This window comes from Peromyscus leucopus, chromosome 1 (assembly GCF_004664715.2).
Source record: "Peromyscus leucopus breed LL Stock chromosome 1, UCI_PerLeu_2.1, whole genome shotgun sequence".
NCBI classification, from domain to species: domain Eukaryota; kingdom Metazoa; phylum Chordata; class Mammalia; order Rodentia; family Cricetidae; genus Peromyscus; species Peromyscus leucopus.
Window position 1 is genome coordinate 180060381 of NC_051063.1, and position 21672 is coordinate 180082052.

Sequence of the window (21672 nt, forward strand, 5' to 3'; positions counted from 1 at the left end):
TATAAAAAGACACAGGCTAGCAGAATGGATACGAAAACAAAATACAACCATTTGCTGCATACAAGAAGCACACCTCAATTTCAAAGACAGACACTACTTCAGAATAAAAGGCTGGGAAAAGACTTTCCAATCAAATGGATTTAAGAAGCAAGCTGGTGTAGCTATCCTAATATCTAATAAAATAGACTTCAAACTAAAATCAATTGAAAGAGATCAAGAAGGACATTACATATTTATCACAGGGAAAATCCGACAAGATGAAGTCTCAATTCTGAATATTTATGCCCCAAATACAAGGGCACCTACATTTGTAAAAGAAACACTACTAAAGCTTAAATAACACATCAAACCTCATACACTAGTAGTAGGAGACTTCAACACCCCACTCTCACCAATAAACAGCTCTACCAGACAGAAACTTAACAGAGAAATAAGGGACTAACAGACATTATGACTCAAATGGACTTAATAGATATCTACAGAAGATTCCACCCAAACACAAAAGAATATATCTTCTTCTCAGCACCCCACATAACCTTTTCTAAAACTGACCACATGCTTGGTCACAAAGCAAATTTCAACAGATACAAAAAAATTGAAATAACCTCCTGTATCTTATCAGAATACTATGGCTTAAAGTTAGATTTCAAAAATGACAAAAATTACAGAAAGCCTACAGTCTCATGGAAACTGAATAATGCCCAATTCAATCACCAATGGGTAAAGGAAGAAATAAAGAAATTAAAGATTTTCTAAAATTCACTGAAAACAAATGTACAACATACCCAAACTTATTGGACACTATGAAAACAGTGCTAAGAGGAAAAGTCATAGCTCTAAATGCCCACATAAAGAAGTTGGAGAAATCTCAGACTAGTGACTTAACAGCACAACCGACAGCTCTAGTACAAGAAGAAGTAAACTCACCCAGGAGAAACAGATGCCAGGAAATAATCAAATTGAGGGCTGAAATCAATAAAATAGAAACAAAGAGAACAATACAAAGAATCAATGAAACAAAGAGTTGGTTCTTTGAGAAAATCAACAAGATAGACAAGACCTTATCCAAATTAACCAAAAAGCAGAGAGAGGGAGAACATTCAAATGAACAAAATCAGAAATGAACAGGGAGACATAACAACAGAAAACGGGGAAATCCAGAGAATCATCAGTTCATACTTCAAAAACTGTACTCCACAAATTGGAAAATATGAAAGAAATGGATGATTTTCTGGACCGGTACCACATACCAAAGTTAAATTAAGACCAGATAAACTATTTAAACAGACCAATAACCTCTAAGGAAATAGAAATGGTCATTAAAAATCTCCCAACCAAAAAAAAAAAAAAAAAAAAAGCCCAGGACCAGATGGTTTCAGCACAGAATTCTACCAGATTTTCAAAGAAGAGCTAATAGCAATACTCTTCAAATTGTTCCACACAATAGAAACAGAAGGAATATTACCAAATTCCCTTTATGAGGCTACAGTCACCCTGATACAAAAAACCACACAAAGATGCAACAAAGAAAGAGAATTACAGACCAATCTCCCTCATGAACATTGATGCGAATATACTCAATAAAATACTGGCTAACAGAATCTAGAAACACATCAAAAAAATTATCCACCATGACCAAGTAGGCTTCATCCCAGGGATGCAAGGATGGTTCAACATATGAAAATCAGTCAATGTAATGCACCATATAAAGAAACCAAAAGGAAAAAAAAAAACACGTGATCATCTCATTGGATACTGAAGAGGCTTTTGACAAAACCCAACACCACTTAATGATAAAGGCTCTAGATAGATCAGGAATCCAAGAAATATACCTAAACATAATAAAGGCAATTTACATCAAGCCGACAGCCATCATCAAGTTAAATGGAGAGAAACTCAAAGCGATTCCACTAAAATCAGGAACAAGACAAGGCTGTCCACTCTCTCCATACGTATTAAACATAGTACTTGAAGTTCTAGCTAGAGCAATAAGAAAACATAAAGAGATCAAGGGGATACAAATTGGAAAGGAAGAAATCAAGCTTTCACTATTTGCAGACGATATGAGAGTATACATTAGTGACCCCATAAATTCTACCAGGGCACTCCTACAGCTGACAAACTCCTTCAGTAACGTAGCAGGATACAAGATCTTAAAAAAAATCAGTAGCCTTCCTATATACAAATGATAAATGGGCTGAGAAAGAAATCAGAGAAACATCACCTTTTACAATAGCCGCAAATAATATAAAATACCTTGAGGTAACTCTAACTAAGCAAGTGACAGACCTGTATGATAAAAACTTTAAGTCTCTGAAGAAAGAAATTGAAGAAGATATCAGAAAATGGAAAGATCTCCCATGCTCATGGATAGGTAGAATAAAAATAGTAAAAATGGCAATCTACAGATTCAATGCAATCCCCATCTAAATCCCAATACAATTCTTCACAGAATTGGAAAGAACAATACTTAACTTTATATGGAAAAACAAAAAACCTAGGACAGCCAAAAGAATCCTGTATAATAAAGCAACCTCTGGAGGCATCATGATCCCTGTCCTCAAATTCTACTACAGAGCTATAGTAATAAAAACAGCTTGGTACTGGCATAAAAACCAAGAAGTGGACCAACGGAATCAAATTGAAGAACCTGACATTAATCCGCACATCTATGAACACCTGATTTTTGACAAAGAAGCCAAAACTGTACAATGGAAAAAAGAAAGCATCTTCAACAAATGGTGCTGACATAACTGGATGTCAATATACAGAAGATGGCAAATAGATCCATATTTGTCGCCATGCACAAAACTCAAGTCCAAGTGAATCAAAGACCTCAACATAAATCCAGTTACACCGAACTTAATAGAAGAGAAAGCAGGGTGTAGTCTTGAATGTATCAGCACTGGAGACGACTTCCTAAAATAACAACAGTAGCACAGACACTGAGAACAATAATAAATGGGACCTCCTGAAACTGAGAAGCTTTTGTAGAGGAAAGGACACGGTAAATAAGACAAAACCACAGCCTACAGAATGGGAAAAGATCATTACCAACCCCACATCTGACAGAGGGCTGATCTCCAAAATATATAAAGAACTCAAAAAGCTAGACTTCAAAATACTGAACATTCCAATTTAAAAAAAAGGGCTACAGAGCTTAACAGAGAATTCTCAACAGAAGAATCTCAAATGGCTGAAAGACATTTAAGGAATTACTCAACATCCTTAGTCATCAGGGTAATGCAAATCAAAACAACTCTGAGATACCATGTTACACCTGTCAAAATGACTAAGATCAAAAACACTGAAGACAGCTTATGTTGGAGATGATGTGGAGCAAGGGGAACAACCCTCCATTGTTGGTGGGAATGCAAACTTGTACAGCCACTTTGGAAATCAGTATGGCAGTTTCTCAGAAAATTGAGAATAAGTCTTCTTCGAGGCCCAGCTATATAACTCTTGGGCATATACCCAAGGAATGCTCTATCTTACCACAAGGACACATGCTCAATTATGTTCATATCAGCATTATTCGTAATACCAAGAACCTGGAAACAACCTAGATGCTCTTCAAATGAAGAATGGATAAAGAAAACGTGGCACATATACACAGTGGAATACTACTTAGTAGTAACAAACAATGATATACAAAAAATTTGCAGGCCAATGGATGGAACTAGAAAATATTATCTTGAGTGAGGTAACCCAGACTAGAAGGACAAACATAGTATGTACTCACTCATGGATACTAGATGTGAGGGAAGGAATGGCCAGACTGTAACCCACAGCTCCAGAGAGGCTAGCTAACAGGGAAAGACCCTAGGAGGGACACATGGATGACCCAGCGAAGGAGAAGTAGATGAGATCTACATGATTGAATTGGGTGTGGGGGTGGTGACAGGGGTGAGGAGTCGGGGAATGAGAACATAGGGAAATAGGAGGGTCGAGTTGGAACAGGGACAGAGTGGGAGGGCAGGGATGGAGATACCATGATAGATGAGGACATCATGGGAAAAGGTAGAGGCAGGTGCTGGGGAGGCTCTCAGAAACTCACAAAGATGATACCACCTTGGACTGCTGGTAGTGGTCCAGAGGGTGCCTGGACTGGTCTACTCTGGTGACCAGTCTAGTGAATACCCTATCATCATAGAGCCTTTGTCCAGAGACTGATGGAGGCAGATGCAGAGATCCACAGCCAGGCGCCAGGCTGATCTCTGGGAATCCAATCGTTGAGAGAGAGGAGGGATTCTGCAGGTATGGAATGTCGAGATCATGATGGGAAGAAGTGCAGAGGTGACTGGCCACACTATTGGAGGCCCAGGAACTGTAGACTAGTGGCTGTGAAGCCCCCACAGGACTGGACTATGCCCTCTGGATATGGAAGACAGCTATTTGGCTCAAACTGTTTGGGGAACACCCAGGCAGGGGGATCAGGATCCATCCCTGGTGCATGGGCAGGCTTTTGGGAATCTGGTACTTGTGGCTGTGGCACCTCACACAGCCTTGGTACAGTGGGAAGGGCCTTGGACCTGCCAAGGCTCAGTGTGCCAGCTCTGCTGACTCCCCATGGGAGACCTTGATTTGGGTGGATGTGGAGATATGGGGTGGTGTGGGAGGGAGGGCTTCGAGAAGGGAGGAGGGAGTAGGTGGTATCTGTGGGTGGTATGTAGAGTGAGTAGAAAATTTCTTAATAATTAAAAATGAAAAAAAAGAAACAAAGAACACAACAACAAAGAGAACATAGAATGAAAAAAATTATCCATCTATTACAGAGTGTGGACTTTGGCTATATTCTAATCTGAGAACATATCAAACTTTTTAAAGTGGAATTTAAATAGAGGTAGACTGAAATATCAGTTGACTAAAGTTATTGCTCATTTATTCTACTTCTTTTTAATTTTATACATTTATTGATTGGCAGATTGGTGTGCATGTGTGGGTCTGGGTTTTTGGACATTCAAGTGCCAGCGCACATATGAGGTGATCAGAGGGTAAGTTGCAGAAGTCGGTTCTTTTCTCTAATCACACAGAGTCTGGAGATTCAGTGAGGGTCATCAGGCTGCCTTTGCTTGCTAAGGAGCTGAGCCATCGCTTTGGTTCTATCTTTAACCTCTAGAAGGGGATTCTGGTTGTTAGAGAATTATACTTATCTGTTGGAGTAACAGAGATTGAAATTTGTCTTCTAACTTGAATATATCTATTTGTGTATGTATGAAGTGTGTGTGTGTGTGTGTGTGTGTGTGTGTGTGTGTGTGTGTGTGTGTGTGATGGCTTCCATGTGGAGACAGAGGACAACTTTGTAGAGTTGGTCCTCTCCTTCTACCTCTGTGGGGGTTCTTGGGGAACACATACAAGTTATCAGGTTTGTGTATCAAGTGATTTTACCTGAAAGCCACCTTTGGCAGCCTTGGGGTCTGTTTTCAAATGATGGAAAAAAAAGGCTCAGTCACTTGGGAGGATTTCTCATGACTGTATAAAAACATAGATATTTATTGTTTTCTGCTGTTTGGTTTTATGTATGTCCATATGCTCAATATAAAACTTTTCTTAAAAATTTTTAAAGAACTGCAAATACGACAGAGAACATGGATTTGTGGATCAACATAGTATAGAAACATAGAGTGTGAAAGAACTATTCCACTTTAGCTACTTGGGTATTTGCTTCTTGTACCTACCTGGGTCTTGCTACAAAACAGTGCCCTGAGCACAGCTGATCCTGCAATTGCAAGTCCCCCAGGAGACAGTCAGACCTGTTGTTGCCTTTCCTGTAGTCTGCAGATGATGCCCAGAGTTGTGACCTTGGATGCAGAGAGGCCACGAAGCCTCAGGAGAAGGGGATAAAACTTTTCACGTCTCTGGGATTTAGTGGCCACCCACCTCCACCACCTCACAATCAATATTCTCCCCACAGCCTGTAAGCCCAGGCTCCCAGTGTGGTCTTAGCTTGGTCCTTGATCAAGGGCAGTCTCCCAGATAAAAGCCCCCTTCACTGCTAGCCACTGCCCCATGTGGGGCTGTCCTGTCACTGGCTGCCTGGCCCCCAGCAGGCATGTGGCTGTGTACTCTCCTTCCTGTTCTGTTTTGCTGTCTCTCTGGGTCTGCCTTTTCTGCACCAAGAGCCTGGCTGTTGCCGAGTCAGAGGCCTCGCTTTGATCGTCCTGGAGATGTAATAGTGGGAGGCAGCTTCTCCATCTTTGACCTCTCTATTGGTACCCTGTCTGACTTCACAGGCCCACCCTCTGGACTTGTGGCTTCAAGGTAAGTGCTGGATGTGGGATAGGATTCCCTGAAATCCAGAAGCAGCTTTATAAGCTTGTGTGAAGTCTTTGATAAGGGTTGATTCTCATAATCTGAGATAGATGGCCACCCCCTTTCTCTGTGTATACATGGAGTAGCTCTGGTGCTCTCCTTTTACATCACTTCTGTCTGTCTTTCTTGTTTATACCAGACTGAAATATAGGCTGCTCATGTACTGTCTTTAATGTATGTGCTCTACCAGCCAGGGGGCATTTCTTGATTCTTTTGTCTATCCTTGGTTCCTAAAGTGGTGTCTAGGTAGGTGTGTTTGTTGAGTGAATTCATGTGTAAATAATAGATATTTTATCGTTTGACAGTCTTAATCATTTATCTGTACTGTATTCCTTTTGCTTGTTATTTTTCTAAGGGTCATGTACTCTCCAATTCAGTAGGTAGTCCTTGAATTTCTGTTCCTCTAGCCACTACCTCCTGGTTGCTGTGATTATAGGAGTGTGTAATCACACTGACTTTATGAGGTGCTGCAGATCCAACTCTGTGAAAAGAGCCAAAACACAAAACCCCATTTTGGATTTTTTTGTGCCAACTTTCCAACATGCTGTTACACACAGTGTTGTTCAGCACAATCTTTTTTGTTACTATTATTTAAGTGACTGTATTTAGCTTTATTTTTGTATTTGCCTTAATGGTTGAGTATAGAGTATATGGTTTTACTCAAATCACTCAGGAAACTGAGGAGGGAGAATTGTTAGTTTCAGGCAATTTTGGATTACATAATTAGATCTGAGTCAAAAAAGGTTGTTAGAGTATTTTCTAAAGAAACTAGTATCACTTTGAATTCAGCCTGAAAATTAAGAGTTTCAAACTTCTGCATTTTCATATTTAACATCAGTTTAAATGACTTTTTAAACCTTTTTGATACAGTATACCATTTTGTGCTCAGACTTGTTTGCAATACTTTCTGTGGCTTAGGCTAGCCTTTAACACATGATTACAAGCATGAGCCACCACATTGGACACATTGGCTATCCTGTATTTTTGTTTTTTGTTTATAAGACAGAGTCTAACTGTGTAGATGAGGCTAGCCTAGAATTCACTATATTCTTGCCTCCCCAACCTGAGTGCTCGGATCACAAGTGTTTGCCACCATACCTGGATCCCATGTTGTTTTTTAAGCCATGAGTAATAATTGTATGCATGTACTGGGTATGATGCAATATTTTAATAAATGTATGCATTATAGAGTGGTAATCAATCTCACCCCACTCACAAACCCATCACTTTGCATGTTTATTTTTTGGTGATGTGACCGTTTAAAATCTAATGTGGGAATGGGAGACAGGAGAAGCTCAAAGTGAAGGTCTTAGGGTCTGGGAAAATGCCTGAGTTGGTGACATGTCTACTGTGCAAGTGTGAAGACCTGAGCTTGATTCCTTCAACCCAGGTGAACACCTAGCATGCTGAGCATCTGTAATCCTGGCTAGGGACAGTGAGATAGGCAGATTCCAGTGGTCACTATCCGGCCAGTTTATCTGAATGGATGAGGTCCAGGTTCAATGGGATAACCTGTCTGAAAAATGTGAAAAGGACCTTTGAGATGCCTTATAGGGTAAAGTGCTTGGCATGCAAACCTTATGGATGACCTGAGCCTTCTCTGAAACCCACATAAAGGTGGAAGGAGAGAACAGACTCACAAAGTTGTTTCCTGACCTCTATGTGTGGTAGCATGTATGAGTCTACAGATACATCATATACACACATGCACACAGAACAATGTTCTTTAAAAGGTGGAGAAGCAATTGAGTAAGATATCCTGAAATCCCATCAGTCTTTGCCCTCCATGGTGAAACATCCATTACACATGTACCAGCTCTGACACACACACACACACACACACACACACACACACACACACACACACGCACGCACGCACACACACCCACCCACCCATGCTGAGAATGGTTGAAATAGATACTAGAAGTCAACATTGGGCCAAAACGTGTGCATACACATACACAAGTAAAAGGAGTTCAATATCATTCTTGGGTATATAGTAACTGTGAGGTTAGACTGGGTGATATGGAGGATCTGCCTCAAAATGCAAACAAATCTACTCTCAACATGAACATTTAAAAAGTTAATTGAAATTTAGCAACGTCAGTTCTATGTGGTGGCACTTGCTTTTAATCTCAGCACTCAAGAGGCAGAGGCAGGTGTATCTCTTTGAATTCCAGGGCAGACATGGCTTCACAGAGAGACCCTCTCTCAACAGCCCCTTCACCTATTTATATCTATTCCCTTCACACCCCTCATATACCTCCCTTCAAATTTATTTTATTCTTTAATTATTAATGTTCTATAAATATGTAAACTAATACACAATTGTATAAATGTGACCTGTTGAATTCGTTTACTGTTGATTTTGTAAATGTCTTAAAATTTGACTACATTTGTTTTTTGAAGTTATAATATGTGTTTATAGTGCATTTTTAAAATTCTCATTCTCCCAGCCTCTTTTCCTTCTATACCTGACATTCCCTCCTTTTTTTCTGTTTTGTGACCCACTGATTTTAACCATGGCCATTTGTGTGGCTGTAGGTTTGGAACTGTCCACTGGAACTTGGTGGGTTCACTTGTTGGGTACATGACTAAAGATAACGAATGTCTTTTCCCAAAATATGGTATTGCCAATAGTTCAGCAGGGAAGAGTAGGTCCACACAAGAAATTTTCCAATGTATGATTGTCTGCTGACAGGCTCACATGTCTGCAATGTCTGAATCATGTCCTAAAGACCGTATTCCACATCTCTTCTCCTTGTCTTCTGGCTCTTAGGTTCAGCACTTCTGAAATAGATGCTAGTTTCCGTTGATTGTAACCAACCGTACTATATGTTTTAGTTAGTCTTTCTATTGCTGTGAAGAGACACCATGACCATGTCAACTATTATAAAGGAAAACATTTAACAGAAGTGGTGGCTTACAGTTCCAGAATTTCAGTCATTACCTTCATTACAGGCAGCATGGTGGTGTGCAATGGACATGGTGCTGGCTACATCTTGATCAGAAAGCCATCAGGAAATTGCCTGTGACACTGAGCAAAACTTAAGCAAGAGAGCCCTCAAAACCCATTTCCATAATGACACAGTTTCTGCAACAAGGTCATGTGTATTGCAACAAAGTCATACCTCTTAATAGTGCCACTCCCTATGAGCTTATGGGGGCCAATTACATTCAAACTGCCACATTAAACATTAGATTGTTTTTTCTTCATTTCCTGGAGAAAGAGTTTCTTTATATACCTCTGGCTTCCTGGGTTTAGCCATGTAATCCATTGAGGTCTCCAACTCACAAAGATCCACCTACCTCTGCCGTCTGAGTGCTTGCATTAAACAAGTATGCCACCACATCCAGATTATCGAATACATCTTCAATTATCCCTTCTATCTTCTGAAACTGCCCCTCTGATTACTGTCTCCACATTCCCTCTGGCTCCCCTTTATGCATTCTGAACTGTGTGCCTCTGCACATCCGTGTACAGTATTTGTGGAGATGTAGGTTTTGCATGTATCACTTGAGTCACTGTCTTTATTCTTGTTCCATTTACCCCATCATGAATGATGACTCTGGCCTTCTCTTTTCCTCAGCGTTTCCAACTGGGGCTACCAGGTGGCCCAGAGTTTTGTCTTTGCCATTGAGGAGATTAACAGGAGTGCTCACTTGCTGCCCAATGTGACTCTGGGCTTCTCTATTAGAAACTCTGGGGACTCAGTGCATGGAGCCCTCTATGAGACAATGAGCTTTCTCACGAGGCAGGAGGAGCCCATCCCCAACTACACATGCCAGCATGGCTCTCCTCAGGCTGCATTGGTTGGGGACACGAGGTCATCCCTGTCTGTCTCCATGGCCAGACTTCTGGGACTTTACAAGTTTCCCCAGGTGAGTTGCTCAAGCCTTCTTCCTTCCTGAATGTAGTGCAGTCCTTTAATGATGATAGTGAAAACGATGGTGATGGTCACAGTAGTGAGCAGTTCTACTGTGGAGCCAGTCTCCCTGCAAATATTCTCCATGTCCAACATGGTTCTTCTCCATGTATCGATACATTGGAGAGAACTATTGTCTCTCTCATTGATGAGGTAACTTAGAAAATTCTTTTTATTAAAAATATTTTAAAGATTTACTTATTTCTGTAATGGGTATGAGTATTTTGTGTAGATGAATTTCTAAATAGTCTTATTAAATAAGAAACTCAGAGCCAAATACAGGAGTGAAAGCCTTAGAGATCAGAGAAATAGTGAGAGCCACCAGCTAACCTTAGCTCACCACACCGCCATAGCTCCCCAATTGAGAGCTTCTTCCTGTCTAACTTGTGCCTTTATTGCCTTGCTGTTCTGCCTTCTCATTGGCTCTTAGCCCAGCCACCTCACTTCCTCATCACTGCCTGTCTGTACAGACTTCCAGGTCTCTGTGGTTGTTACTGGGATTAAAGGTGTGTGCCACCATGCTTGGTTGTGTCCTTGAACACACAGAGACTCTGCTTGACATGTGATCGGATGAAGGGCGTGTGCTACCACTGCCTGACTTTTGCTTATGGCTGGCTATGTCCTCTGATCTCCAGACAAACTTTATTTATTAACATACAAATAAAATATCACCACAATTTTGATGTCATATATGTCATCATATATATATGATATGTACCTGGTGCCCATGGAAGTCATTGAATTCCCTAGAACTGGACTTACAAATGTCTTTTAGCTGACATGAGGGTGCTGGAATTGCGCCCAGGTCATCTGAAATAATAGTAACAGTGTTACACACTGTACCATTTCTCCAGCCCCTTACTATTATTATTATTATTATTATTAATAATATTAGTGTGTGTGTGTGTGTGTGTGTGTGTGTGTGTGTGTGTGCGCGTGCGCGCGCGTGTGTGTATGCACTCAGCACCGGAGCCATTCTGCCCATGTGGAGTTTAGAAGACAACTTTTGAGAATCAGTTGCTTTCTTATACCATGCAGGTACTGCCAGGTAAAATCAGGTTTCTAGGCTTAAAGGCAAACACCTTTACCTGAGAAGACATCTCATCTTTCCAGCATACAGAGAAAAAACTAATAACCCCCCTAAAATTGTTGTTTGAATCTATGATGTTCTTTTAGTAAAAATTCAAAGCCAGTTATCAGAGTGAAAGCTGAAAAATCAGAGAAGCAGAAACAGTCAGCAGCCGCTAGTTCTTACCTCTAAGAAATCCTCAGTTTAAAGAGAATGAATCTCTGTTTCCTCATGCCTTATATATCTTTCTCTGCCCCACTATATTACTTCCTGGGATTAAAGGCATGTGTGCTTCCCAAGCAAATGTATGAGATCCTAAATGCTGGTATTAAAGGTGTGTGCCACCACTCCTTGCTCTGTTTCTCTCCTAGACTGGATCAATCTCATGTAGTCCAGTGTAACCTTGAACTCACAGAGATCCAGATAGATCTTTACCTCCCGAGTGATAGGATTAAAGGTGTGTGCCATCACTGCCTGACCTCTACATTTAATCTAGTGGGCTGGCTCTGTCCTCTGATCCTCAATCAAGTTTATAAGGATACACAATGTATCACCACAAAAACCTGACTTCTCTGCAAACGCTCCTGGCTGTAGGTACTAGACTGGGATTTGAGTCTAGGCCGCTGGGCTTATGCCACTTGCTCCCATCTGTTCCAGGAATTGTTCCCTGTAACCCAGCCATCAGTATCATTTCCACAATGGAGGCCATATATGACAATCATCTCTTCAGTTCATAGTTTTAAGAAGTGACTTGAGGTTAATTACTTCATTTCAAGGGAACAATTCAGTGGCCTTGATCTTGGCATGATTACCACAGCTGATTTCAGAATGTTTTCATCTTCCTGCAAAGAGACATCCCCCTCAAACTCATTGGCTACCACATTCCATCATTCCTACCCTGAAGGAATCTCTGAAATTGGTCTTCTGATCTTTATATACCTCCCTCCCTCCCCCTCTCTCTCTCTCTCTCTCTCACACACACTCTCACACACACATGAATTTTAAAAAGAACAACGTAACAGCTGTGTGCAAACCAGAGAATCAGACCAATCCTAGCTGAGGTACAGGGATGGAAGTCTAGACGGCAGGTGAAGGACAGATGTTGAGAGGAGAGAAGGTAAAGCTATGGTTCTGGGCTTTATTGAGAAGTCACATGGCTGTGTCAGGGATGATCAGCCAGTGAGGGGCACACAGCCGCTTATAGAACTGGCACAATTCTCAAATCAGGATGCACAAGTCCTTCCCTGAAAATTATTTGTTTTAAAATTTAATATGCATTCATGTGTATTTATATGTCTGTGTGAGTCTATGCCACGGATGTAGGAGGAAGCCAGAATAAGGTATCAGATTTCCTGGAGCTGGAGTTACAGGCCGATGTGAGAAACCTGAGGTGTATGTTGGGAACTGAACATGGGTTTGTAGCTAGAGTTTTCCTGCCTTGCCCACAGTCAGGACAAATCTTTGTCACCTGCCAGTCCCACAGCCGCTCAGCCGCAACCAAGTAAACACAGAGACTTATATTGCTTACAAACTGTATGTCTGTGGCAGGCTTCTTGCTAACTGTTCTTATAGCTTAAATTAATCTATTTTCACAAATCTATACCCTGCTACACGGCTCGTGGCTTACCGGCATCTTTTCATGCTGCTTGTCAGGGTGGCGGCTGGCAGTGATTCCTTCTGCCTTCCTGTTCTTTTATTTCTCCTCTCTGTTCGTCCTGCCTATACTTCCTGCCTAGCCATGGGCCAATCAGTGTTTTATTTATTGACCAATTAGAGCAACTTGACATACAGACCATCCCCCAGCACAGCCAAGTGCAGACCATCTCAGACACCTGCACTCAGGCCTGTGGTCCTAATCATCCTCTATGCGGACCTGCTGGTTAAAGCCACGAGGAACCCGAGAATGGGCTCCTACAGGACATACAGAACATGGGTCCTCTGCAAGAACAACAGGGGCTTTTAACTGCTGAGCCATGTCTCCATCCCCTTCCTTCCCACATTTAAACCAGATCACCAGCCCATCTTAAGACCATATCTCATCCACATTTCTATCCTGGCTCTTCCTTGACAGGTCAGTTATGGGTCCTCACTACTCATCCTCAGTGACAAGATCCAGTTCCCATCTTTCATGAGGACCCTGAGTAGTGACTTCACATCCTGTCGTGTAGTTCCTCAGCTGATAATTCACTTTCAGTGGTCCTGGGTGATCATTCTGGCCCATGATGATGACTTTGGGCAGCAGGCCAGCTCTCTGGCCACTCAGGAGCTGAGTACAGCTGGTGTGTGCATTGAGTTCACTTTCCATGTTCCTTCCCATGAGTCCCTGGGGAAGATTGAAGAGATCGTCCAGAAGATGCAAAAATCCACAGCCAGGGTTGTTCTGGTTTTCCTAAGCAATTCTAATTTCATGCTCATCCTGTATGGCTTACTGGATGTCCCTGTCTCAGGATAGGTCTGGGTCAGCAAGGACACTCTGCACATGGCACTCGCCCTGACCATTCCAGGCATTACCCAGGTATTGCACAGCACATTTGGTCTTCTGTATCACAGCAGCAGGGCAATTGGCTTCCCTGAGTTCCTTGCTCACCTGCGGCCCAGCCAGACCCCAGAAGACATGTTTATAAAGAAGTTCTGGGAGTTCACCTTTGATTGTACATGGCCCCACCAGAGCAGCACAATGACAGAGGGTGTCCAGTTGTGCTCAGGGAATGAGAGTCTGAAAAACCAGCAGTATGCTCTCCCAGAAGTGAGTAAAATCGATGTTGCTTACACAGCTGTCTACAGCATTGCTCATGCCCTGCAAGACATGATAACCCATGGGCACCAGCATGGGAAAGTAACTGACTCTCAGGACTTCCAGCCCTGGCAGGTGAGAGAGGCATGTGTGGAGTGAGTGATTCAGGTATGGTTGGAGAAGGGGACATTCCTTCTGACTAAGCTATGGAGGTTAAAGCTGACTGTGTACATCAGTAGGGCTACCTCCTACTTGGAACTAAGATGCATCTTAGAATGAACAATGTACAAGGGTTCCATTCTATGTGTGTGATCTCAGATGAGTTCTGTCCCTGTGACTTGCCTAACTTTGCAAATACAGGATGCCTAGTAAAATTAATATTTCACATAACAGTGAATAGATTTTTTATATCCCAAATTTATGCTTTGGTAAACAGTGGATGGGTTTTAGTATAGACATACTGCAAATCAGAATTACAAACAATATCAAATGCCATTCATTTATTTTTCCTTTTTTTGGTATATGGTCCATGTATGTGGGCACATGAATGTGGGTAAGGAGGGGTACACACTCAGGTGTACATACATGTGGAAAGGTCTGAGGATGATAAGGAAACACCTTTGAATCCTCTTCTATCTTGCTTTGGGGCACAGTTTTTCACTCAAACCCAGAACTTGTTGATGTGGCTAGTCTTGCTAGTCAGTTTGGTCTGGGAATCTCCTTACTTACATCCTTATGAAGATGTAAGTAGTGATTGGCTGCCACATCCACCTGACATTTACATGGGTTCTGGGGATTTGAAGTCTGATCTTCAAGCGTTTATGACCAGGGCTTTAATCATGGAGCCATCTCCCAAATTCTTAATAACTTTCCTTTTAAAAATATTATTTGATAATTTTATACCCCCATATATATAAATTTATATATATATATATATATAAATATATATTGATCATTTTGCCCCCTGTCTCCTCTCTATATCTATCTATCTATCTATCTATCTATCTATCTATCTATCTATCTATCTATCTACCTATCTATCTATGATGAGGACTATTGGGGTCCAGCCCCTCAATATTTCTCTCCCAGGGTCTGGGAAGAATCTACAACCATCTGACAATCTAATTAATTAGACAATATGAAATGAATCTACATACATGAAACTCTTTAGTCCATACACTTCATTCTTCTGATTTAGTTCTTTATACTGCTTCTATTCTGCTCTCATGCCTAGCTCCTTTCTTGCCTGATTTCTCTCTACATATTTTGGCTGTCCCCTGTAAGTTCTATCTTAATTCTCTCATCTTAGTTCTGCCCCATCTAGGTTCTCATCCATCTAGTTCTTTCCCATCTTAGCTCCTCTTTCATCTCCTTCTTCCTTATCTTACTCTTCCCCACCTCGCTCTTCCTCATCTTTCATCTTGTTCCTCTAATACTTTCTTCTAGCCCTTCAATCTAGTTCTTTCCTACCTAGTTCGTTCCTCTCCAGTTCTTCCCATCTAGTTCTTCTGTTTGCTTTTTTCCCTCTCATCCTCCCTCTGAAAATAAAACTGCCTTTTATCCCTTTGGCCCTTCTCTCTCCAAGCTATCTCTACTCCTACAGTTTCTGTCAGGGTGGGGGGAAGTGTGCTCGGTCACTAGGCAACTCGGCTAAGCAACTTCTGTCACAGCTGGATGTACCTGTAAGTAAAAACCCTTTAGTTCTGAGTTAATTGCTAAGGGTGGATCTAAAACTAGAGATAAGACTTTGGAAAGGAGAAAGTTAAGCTTAATTAGCACATCTGCCAGGCCTTCTTAAACAGATACTTATGTCTGTTCTTAGAGAGTACAGAGGTATCTCTGATAAGATACTTTTGTCCATCCAGGGATGGTCCTGGCCAGATGCTGCTAATGACAATAATTACAGAAAGGCCTCAAATTAGGGATCCTGGCTGTATTACTGTACAGAAGGTTATCTAAATATTCCTTTAGTTGAAGGGAAATGGTGCCCAATAAATGATGGAAAAGCTACAATAGCAAATGAGACATTCGTAGCAAGAAATGGCTAATAATCAAAAACCACTATCACCTAGACTCCTTGAGCTTCAGCTTGACATCTGGAAGGCCCTTGGCTTCTTCCAGGTATATTTGCGGCTTGTACCACACATCTATCTATCTATCTATCTATCTATCTATCTATCTATCTATCTATCTATCTATCTATCTATCTGTCTGTCTGTCTGTTTATCTATCTATCTATCTATCTATCTATCTATCTATCTATCTATCTATCTATGCATCTACTATCTATGTATCTACTTATATGTATCTGTCTTCCTTCCTTCCTTCCTTCCTTCCTTCCTTCCTTCCTTCCTTCCTTCCTTCCTTCTTTCTTTCTTCCTTTCTTCCTCTCTTCCTTTCTTTCTCCAATCCATTGAGGGTAGCCTAGGCCCAGATCTGTAAGGGGCCCCTTGGAAGACAAGTTGTTCCCTTGTGGTGGCTGATGAAGCAGTGTGTTTTCATTACTTCTGCTCAGATGACCTGAATCTGTACTCTGTGCCTGGTGAAGGTGGTTTTAAAGCAGATGGACAGTGATAGGTGTTAGCTTTCTGGCTGAGGGTGACAGATTAAAAATTACAAGAGGCCAGACTTTGTGGGCCTTTATACCTAATGGGTCTAATTCTTGGTTGAAGTGGCACTGTATCACTTCAGATGCCAATGGCATGTAGCATTTTGGATAACCTCCCTGACAGGTCCTTGCCAGTCTACAATGTCTCCCTTCCTTCCTCAGCTGCTTCATGCCCTCAGGAAGGTGCACTTCAAGACTTCTGATGGAATCAAGATTATGTTTGATGCCAATGGAGATTTGGTGACAAAATTTGATATTTTCCAATGGCAGAAGACCCTTGAGGGTGTATTTCACTCAGTCCATGTGGGCATGATAGATCCTCAGATCTCTTTGGGGAGCAAAATGATGGTCCATTTGAAGGAGGATCTTCAAGTGAGTTGCCTGACTGCAGTGATAAGTCTTGTCCTAATGTGTTAAAGTGACAGGGCAATTCTAAGTCCAGGGCTCCTCCTCTCTACTTGTGTATTGAGTTGATGCAGCTCTGGATGGGCCAGTCAGTTATAACTGGCTATGCTGTTTACCTCACAACAGATCTTTCTCTGAATGGTATTGATTCACCAGCAAAAATGACCTGATAACACTGCATGGCAGCACTTTGTAATGTCTGTCAATACTTACAATTTTTTTTCAAGTTGTATTTACATACATGGATTTTTTCTAGTATGTATATTTGTGTAGTATGTGCATGCCTGGTGCCTATGGAGGCTGTGGAGGTCACTGGATCCTCTGTAAATAGAGTTACAGTGTGAGTGATATATGGGTGCTTGGAACTGAACCCTGCTCCTCTGAAAGAGCAGCTTGTACTCTGAACCACTGAGTCTTCTGTCCTGCTCCCATATCTTTGATTGTTGATATAGGAGTCCCTGAGAGTCTGGTAGGACAACACATCAAACTGTTTAGCTATGTTTTTGAATCCCTTAGCCATGCAAGCCAGATGTAGCCCTTCCTTGATTACACTCAAAGGTACCTCTCCAATCTGGCATCTGATGGGATGAACATGTTTTTCTGACAGTCATCTATCTCATCTAGAATTATGTGAGGCAACTGTTGTGTTCTGGTTCTCAGGCTGTGGTCAAGCATCTGTATTACTGGAGAGTCCCTGGTGACAATGTGCTCACTGTTACTAGGTTCCCAGCTCTGTCTGCAGTGAAAGCTGCCTTCCAGGGTTCAGCCAAGTGCCCAGGCTGGGAGCCCCCCACTGCTGTTTTGATTGCCGTCCCTGCCCTGAGGGACAGTTTGCATACCAAAGAGGTAAGGGCATGTGGAGCTGGAATCTGGGGAGTGGGTTAAGAGGGCACTGTGAACCTCCTGTATTTGTCCATTGTCTTTGTTACTGTTCCACTGATGTGAAGGGACACCATGACCAAGGCAAGTTCTAAAAGAAAAGCATTCAACTGGGGGCTTATTTAGAGTTTTAAAGTGCAAGCCCATGACTATCATGGCTGGAAGCTTGGCATTAGGGAGGCAGGCATGGCCCTTCAGTAGTAGTTGAGAGATTCCATTAAGATTCACAGGCAGCAGGCAGGCAGGCAGAGAGGTGGAGAGTGGGCCTGGTGGGGGAGTTTGATCTTTCAAAGGCCACCCCCTCTGACACTTCTCATCCAACAAAGCTACACCTCTATATCCACCCCCCCCCAAATCCAACACCTAGCAAGCAAACATTCAAATATATGAGCCTATGAGGGTCATTTTCAATCAAACCACCACATCCATCCACTGAGATACTGTACAGACTTTTCTTTCCTGTGGAACATCAGCCAGAACTCTACTCTTATTGTTGTACTTAGTTAAATGCTTTATCGAGACAGATAAGTATATGAACCATCATTGGACTGCATAATGATTTCTCCTCTAGCAAACACTACATATCTTTGGTCTCTAAACAAGAAATAGGCATAAGTTACTTCTACAAGCTTCTAGTAGTCCTGTAATGGAACCCTGGCTTTTGCTCACACTGATGAATTTCATTTGCTTTTTAAACCTCTTGTAAGTGGAATTGCATGGTAGATGTTCTTTTCTTTCCTCCTCTGTATTAGTGGGGTTCATTTCAGAGGTTGAATGGCAGGAGACCTCCACATCCCATAGTGTCTGAGCTGCAGAACTTATTCCTTGACCATTCTGAAAGCTTGAAATGCAATGCAAAGTTATCATCAGGGTTGGTGTGATGTGAAGCCTCACTCTTGCCCTGGCCGAGTCATCTCCTAAGTGTGTGCTCTCATCTTGTCGTGTGTGTGTGTGTGTGTGTGTGTGTGTGTGTGTGTGTGTGTTCCCTCTTGTTTTGGTTTGTTCTTTGGTTTTGAGACAAGGGTTCCCCGTGCAGCACTGGCTGGCTTGGAGCTCACAATGATACCAGTCTGTGCCCACACTGATAGAAAACTACCTGCCTCTGCCTTTCAAGCGCTGAGACTAAAGTCATGTGCAGCCACACCTAGTCGCAACTCCCCATTCTTATAAGAATAGCAGTGATGTTGGAATTAGTGTCTGCTCTGATGACCTCATTTAAGATTTATTAGAAAATCTACAGTTTATTTATGGTAAAATACAGTGGCATTTTGAGGTGCCGAAAACAGGACTCCACAAAATGAATTTTGCAGGCATAATTCAGTGGAAAACATTTGTTAATATGACCAGTTACTAATAGTATATTAGGAAAAAATGAAACATTAAAAACTCACATAAGAGACCAGGTGTGGAGGCACATTCCTTGAATCTCAGCCCTCAGTAGATGGAGAAAAGAGGCTCATGGAGATTGTGTCTTGTTATTATAGTCAGCTCAGTGATCTCCAGGATGAATGAGAGATCTAGTTTCAAAAAATACGATCGTGAGGTTCAGCAAGAAGGTTCAGCAGTTAGGAGCCCCCTATGGGGACTCAATATCATTTGTAACCCCATTCTAGGGGGACTTATATCATCTTCTGACTTCTACAGGAACGAGACATGCACTTGATATATCTATATCTATATCGATATTGATATCTATATCTATACCTATATCTATAATCTATCTATCTATCTATCTATCTATCTATCTATCTATCTATCTACCTATCTAGTGTGTGTGTGTGTGAACAGAAAAACACTCAACAAGTAAAAATAAAATAAGTAATTCCAAGAAAGTTGTTGAGACTAGTGAAATGGCCCTTCAGCTAAAGCATTCACTGTTAACTCTGACAGCCTGAGTCCAGCTCTAGAGACCCTGACAGGTTTACTGACCTTCAGGAGGATACCAAGTAAGTTTGATTAGAAAAATAAGGTGGATGAATGATTGGGAAACAATATCTGATAATCTCTGGTCTCACAAGCATGTGTCTCAGCTTACATACATGTATGCACACACAAACCTGCACATACACAAACTGACATAAATTAGGTATAGTGGTACAGGCCTATAATCACAGAGGATGTGGAAGAAGGCTTAGGAGTTGAAGGTCATCTTCTGATACTCAGCAAGTTCAAGACCAGCCTGACTTACATTGGACACTGTTGGAAGACAAAACAAAACTCCTCACATAAAACAGATACAGACTGTGCAGGTTTTTCCTTTGTGTCTCTGCCTCTAATATCAGCCATTCCAGTCCTGGACACCAGGAATAAATCATAAATACATGACTTGATGGAAAGGCTGTAAGAGCAGTTAGTGCTTGGGACACCTTCCTTCAGAGCTGGTGTAGTTCATTTAGTGTTGCAGAAATGGTGTCTGTGTGTCTCCCATAGACATGAAGAGCTGTCTTCTGTGCCCCAAGGAGCAGTACTCGAGCCACACGAGAGACCGTTGCCTGCCCAGGACAGAGATCTTCCTGGCCTTTGAGGAACCTCTGGGATTCATGCTGGCTTTGGTGGCACTCTTCCTGGCTGGTCTGGCTGTCCTGGTTCTTGGAGTGTTCCTGAAGCACAGAGACAGCCCTGTGGTCAGGGCAAACAACAGAAGTCTCAGCTACTTACTCCTGCTCTCTCTTTGCCTCTGTGCCCTGTGTGCCTTGCTGTTCCTTGGGCAACCCAATGTCTTGACATGCCTCCTCCGTCAAATCACCTTTGCTGTGGTGTTCACGGTGGCTGTGTCCTCTGTTCTGGCCAAGACTCTCACAGTGGTCCTGGCCTTCAGGGTCACCAGGCCAGGGGACAGGATCCGGGTATGCCTGAGCCCTGGGGCTTCCACCTCAGTGGTTCTCATTGCTTCCTTCATGCAGGTTGTTCTTTGTGGGGTCTGGCTGGCCACCTCCCCACCATTCCCAGATAGGGATATGGTCTCAGAGCCCCAACACATTGTCATCCAGTGCCAGGAGGGTTCTGGCACCATCTTCTTCTGTGTGCTGGGCTACTTGGGTTTCCTGGCAGTGGGTACCTTCTCTGTGGCCTTTCTGGCCAGGGGCCTGCCAGATGTCTTCAATGAGACTAAGTTCCTGACCTTCAGCATGTTGCTCTTCTGCAGTGTCTGGATAGCCTTCCTGCCCCTGTATCACAGTGCTCGGGGCAAGTCCACTGTGGCTGTAGAGATCTTCTCCATCCTGGCCTCCACTGCTGGCCTTCTGGGTGGCATTTTCATCCCCAAGTGCTACATCATCTTACTGAAACCAGAGAGGAACACTCCTGCCTGTCTCAGGCAAGGCCACCAGGCACAGCAGGAGAGGCAGAGTGGGATTCTCCAGAGCTGATGTGTCCCCATATCCACACCACAAATCTTTATGACCTAGTCCTAGGGTACATCACCAGGACCACCCATGTGATTTCGTATCACTGTTTTTATGGGGATCTAAAGGAATTCAATAGACAAATCAAGATTAAAGTGAGATACTTTTAACAAAACACTCATGACTCTTAGTTGATATTGGCCACATAGTTGGTTATTTATTATTCTCTATGTATTGCTAAAATTTATCACATTTAAGAGTTTAGAAAGGGGAGTTGACAAGATGGCTCAGTGGGTAGAAGAACTTACCATTAAGCATGGCAACCTGGGTTTGATACAGAGGACCAAATATTGGAAGGAGAGAGTTAACATCAATAAGCTGTTGTGTTACTTCTG

General features: G+C 42.2%; 1 protein-coding gene across 1 annotated transcript; it reads left to right on the top strand.

The window, feature by feature from the left end:
* Positions 1-6052: 6052 nt before the first annotated feature.
* LOC114703939 (vomeronasal type-2 receptor 26-like) lies at positions 6053-21303 on the top strand. The gene is given in 6 exon segments (XM_028884987.2): positions 6053-6261; positions 9903-10194; positions 13379-14176; positions 16812-17021; positions 17777-17900; positions 20364-21303. Coding segments are annotated over 6 exon segments (2571 nt in total). The 3' UTR covers positions 21302-21303.
* Positions 21304-21672: the final 369 nt, after the last annotated feature.